Raw genomic sequence first — 4,397 nt, 5'->3', positions numbered from 1 at the left:
AGCAGTGGCATGCAGGTGGCAGTGAAGCATGGCAGAGGCAGGCAGCGGTGGCATCCCAAAGCTGTTGCTGGGTGAAGGGGAAAAGTGGCCCCTCTCCCTCACCACTGCTGGGCCCTTCCTGCTGCAGCTGCCCAGTGCTTTTGCTGCCCGTGTTGCCCTGCTGGGCAGCCCAGAGGCAGCGGAGACAGTGACAGAGGGGCAATGCAGGGCAGCCCAGGCACGGGCTCCAAAGCCACGTGTGCAATTAACATGTTAAAAAAAGTAATGCAAATACAAATTAATGGGTTAATCGTGCAGATTAACACAAATTAACCAACAGCCCCAATAGCAATATCTTCACTTTTACCCCCTGTGCCATTTCATGTGTTCCAATGCATAATATGCCTGCTTCGAAATATTGTAGGTGGCTTAGGGCAGAGGTCAGCAATCTCTTACAAGCCATGGGTTAGAAGAATCCAGATCTAGTCAAAAGCAGTACAAATGGGTTCTTTGGTGCATCGGGGTGGGGGTCTTTTACCATGCACATGCTAGATCCAGGTAGCTGGGAGCTGTGCCCATGCTGTCACTTCTCCCAGCCCCCTGCTCCCTGACTGCATTGTGGGCAGAGCTTCCAGATAAAGGAGAGGTGCACCCAGACCAGGTATCTGCAAACTGTGCCCACACTGCTGTTGCTTCTCTTCACTCCCCCTCCCTAGCTACAGAGCAGGCACAGCTGGAAGTTGCCTGGCCCGGTGCCGCTCTCCACCAACTAGAAACTATACCCATGCCACAGCTGGGGAAAGAAACAGTGATAGCACTGATGCAGTTTACAGATGCCTGGCCCCAGAGCAGCTCCTCTCAGGGTGGAAGCTGCACCCACCCCACAGCCAGGGAGCTGGGGGAAGCGGTAATTGATGCAGGTGTAGCTCCTAGCTCTCTGGTTCCAGTGTGGGCACAGGAAAATCACCATGCTGGTGATGCATCACCAAAACCACCTGGCCCACATCAGACCAGAGCTGGGAGGCTGGGGAGATGCAGAAGTGGTGCAGGTGCAGATGGAAGCTGCCCAGCCCCAACATGGAGTACAGGCAAAGACCTCTAGCTTCTCAGACCATATGCAGCCTGTGGAGCATATGTTGCCTACTCCTGGCTTAGATCACTCTACAGCATGATAAACAAGGAGAACCCATCCACAAAAAAAACAAGTTTGCAGTGGTATATAGAAAAATCAACCAATTACAGTTACTAACTTAACCACAGCAAGGAAAAAATTCAGCTCAAGTCTGACAGAAGTACAGAGGAATTTCCCTCTACACTACATCAACAAGCATCTAAGAAATAGTTTTAAAGCTTAGGACACAGCATTCATGCAACTCCCAAAGGGCTTAGATTTCTAAAATGTTGCAGAAGGCTCACAGTGCTTCATTGTCTTATGGCAAAATTGGGGGTATGTAGCAGTTACCACAAAGTAGAAGCAGATTTACTCTTTTGAAAAACAGAGCATCATATGAGTCTCTGCATCTGTCTGACAAATAATTCCAGCTGACCAATCATTTTCATTCACAGCTTTTGGATGGTTAGGGACAGGGGGTAAGTGTCATAGGCCAATAATCCTCAAGGAAATAGTAACTCAAAGCATCTAATATACTGGTTTGGTGGGGAACAGTTTATTTTCACATGGAACATTTACCTTGAAACCTATTCTGCAAAATGACCAAAACTGGCTCCTAACACTAACTTGATCTCCATATGCTCGATTTCCAAGATAGGAGAGGATTTAAACTACTAAAATGATCGTTAGATATACCATCATCTAAAGCAGGGGTGGATAACCTGAAACAGGTGCCACAGAAGTCTTCACAAGTGGCACATGGCAGACAGGGGAGGGGTCAGGTAGCACAGCAGCAGACAGGGCAAGAAACAGAAAGCACAGCAGGCATGCAGCACATGGTTGGGAACAGAAAACAGAGCAACAGATGGGGTAGGGGACGGAGACTGGAGTGGGATGATTCTGAGCTAATTTGTGACATGCCTGCCTAAAAAGGTTGGCCCCACTGAAAAAACCCCAGCAATTTCACGATGGGGTTTGGAGAGGAAATATTCCCTTTTTTCAAGTTTTAATGCAGGTGTTTTCAACTTTTTTTTTTTTTTTTTTTTTGTGCCCGGGGGGGGGGGGTGTCAGGAGGTTAGCAGCCAGAGGCAGAGCAGAAGAGCAGAGAGGTGGCAAGCGGCAGCAGCATAGCATCTGTGCGGCCCTGCTCTCACCCCACACCTGCAAGGCAGCAGCGCAGGGTGACAGCGCTCCATCCCTACCCACCCCCCACATACCCCCCAGGACCTTTCAAAGTACCTCTGGTTGACAACCTCTGGTTTAATGCATATATTGATGGCAATGATAAGGCTTAGAAATATCTAGAGGTTTTTGAACAAAACAAGAAATGGTCATACGCATATCAACATTTACATGGGGGGTTTTTTAATCACGTCTCATGTTAAGTAATGCAGAAAGCTCTTTTAAATTGAGCCTAAAAAGTTGTTCCTCTTAATTAGAAAGACAACTGAAGTATGGACCTGACTAAAATGCATATCATCTGCTAAAGATAACCCTAGGAATTCATGTTACAAATCATCTTCTCGTGCTCCTAAAGAAATCCCAAAGGTAATTTACCTACCTCGACAATACTCCATTAAAATCAGCACCTCCCATACATTATCACTGACAGGATTAATTGCACAATCCAAATAGCCAACAATATTCTTGTGTCCAGATAGCTCTTTCTGAAAGAGAAAGACAGAAGGAAAAACAAGAGCATTAATACTTGTATAATTAAAATTTCAATGAAGTCTGCATAGAAAACCATAGAACTTGAAGAATATGGAACCTTTTATTCTAGATCAGTGGTTCTGCACTGGGATGTTGTGCAACTTTAACACTGTTAGGTGGGCAAACACCTATAACATGATTCACAAGATAAACAAGAGTTTTCAAATAGAAAGCCACAGCATCCAAAACATTCTGACCTAGTGTGGTCTTCCGAGTTCCCTGCCAACAGAAGGATTGCTCTATTTTTCCGTAATGAAAAGCTGAATGAAAGCTAAAAGGGGGTATTTCCTACTTTTATAATGGAAGGTAGCTGTACTAGCAAAGTTACTTATACAGCTTCAGACAACCCATTTAGGAATAGCTGGCTCAGCTCAGCTTTTCTCACCCAATGAGACATTACACTGCCATTTTATATTAGTCAGTGCTAAACATCCACTTGTGCAAGTTATGCTGTTTGTCCTGATTAACAAATTCAAGATATTTATAAGAACTGCTATGTTAAAGTGTCTTCTTAAATCACAATATGGTTATTTGTGCATGTTTTTTCCATTTTGTTTTAAAATACGTTCCCAGACATAATTTTTTTATGCAGTGCAATAAGTAGAGGTGCACCAATACATCAGTCCCATATCGGATCAGCACCAATATAAGGAAAATAGAGCATATTGGCAATTGGCTTTTTTTTGGCTGACGTGGCCAATAAATGCTGCATGCATGTGTGCAGCCACAACATGCATGCAGCCAGGAACACAGCCTGTCAGCGTGGAGACCAGTGTTGGGCTATTAAATCTGTCATGAGGGAAGGGATGGGGGAGGGAAGGGGCAGGTGCTGCTTAGCTGGGGCAGGGCACGGGACAGAACAGCAAGTGACTCCTGTCATTGCATGCACCCCGGGAGGGCATGAGGGGGTGTGTGCATGGGGCAAGGGCAGACTGCCGCTGTGGACTGTGGCCAGGGCAGCGCTGGGCTCTTCCCAGCGGGGGCCTGAACCGAGCTGCACTCAGGACCTCCATCTGCCCCTCCACATGCCCTTTCCCTCCCCCTACAATAAACTTACTAACCAGACACTGATCTCCAAGCTGCCAGGCTGCATATCGGCAATTGGATCCCCAATCAGCTAATATGGGTCGTTAAGTCAGCCACCAGTATCGACCCAAAAAATGTCTATCAGTGCACCCCTAGGAATAAATTAATTAATTTTTGAAACAGGGTGCTACTAACTGCAGAAAAGTTTGGGAAAAGGGGATGGAAAGTGTGCCTTGGATCTAAAAAGGTTGACAACCACTATTCTAGATCATGCTTGAAACAGTCTATTATTGAATTGGTGGGGGGGGAAATGAGTTCCTAAGTAGTTTATTAATAAAGTCAAGCAAGCTGGTGCCTCACATATACTTCTAATGGTGCAACTTCATGATGGTGTTCATATGACAAAATATTCAACAATCAACCCATCTTAGCAGACTCAGTGGAAACACCAAGGACTGAATGGAGAAAAAAGGTGCAATTACCCAAGAAGAGGTTTAGAAATAACTGCATTGCCTGCCCAGGGTAAGCCTGTGATGCCAGAGCTTATGCCACGTAGGTATACAAGTCT

The 4,397-nt window shown here is 45.7% G+C and overlaps 1 protein-coding gene across 3 annotated transcripts in view; it reads right to left on the bottom strand.

Moving 5' to 3' along the window:
• Nucleotides 1–4,397, bottom strand: part of BMP2K (BMP2 inducible kinase) — a 96,398-nt gene that overhangs the window by 86,240 nt on the left and 5,761 nt on the right. For all 3 annotated transcript variants that reach the window (XM_025208509.1, XM_025208510.1, XM_025208511.1), the window contains one exon: nt 2,652–2,757. In XM_025208509.1, the coding sequence (XP_025064294.1) occupies nt 2,652–2,757 (106 nt within the window). Of the gene's footprint in view, nt 1–2,651; nt 2,758–4,397 lie in introns of those variants that run through there.

Source organism: Alligator sinensis, unplaced genomic scaffold (assembly GCF_000455745.1).
Source record: "Alligator sinensis unplaced genomic scaffold, ASM45574v1 scaffold565_1, whole genome shotgun sequence".
Taxonomy (NCBI): domain Eukaryota; kingdom Metazoa; phylum Chordata; order Crocodylia; family Alligatoridae; genus Alligator; species Alligator sinensis.
The sequence above is the reverse complement of the archived record's forward strand: the minus strand, read 5'-3'. Positions and strand labels throughout refer to the sequence as shown.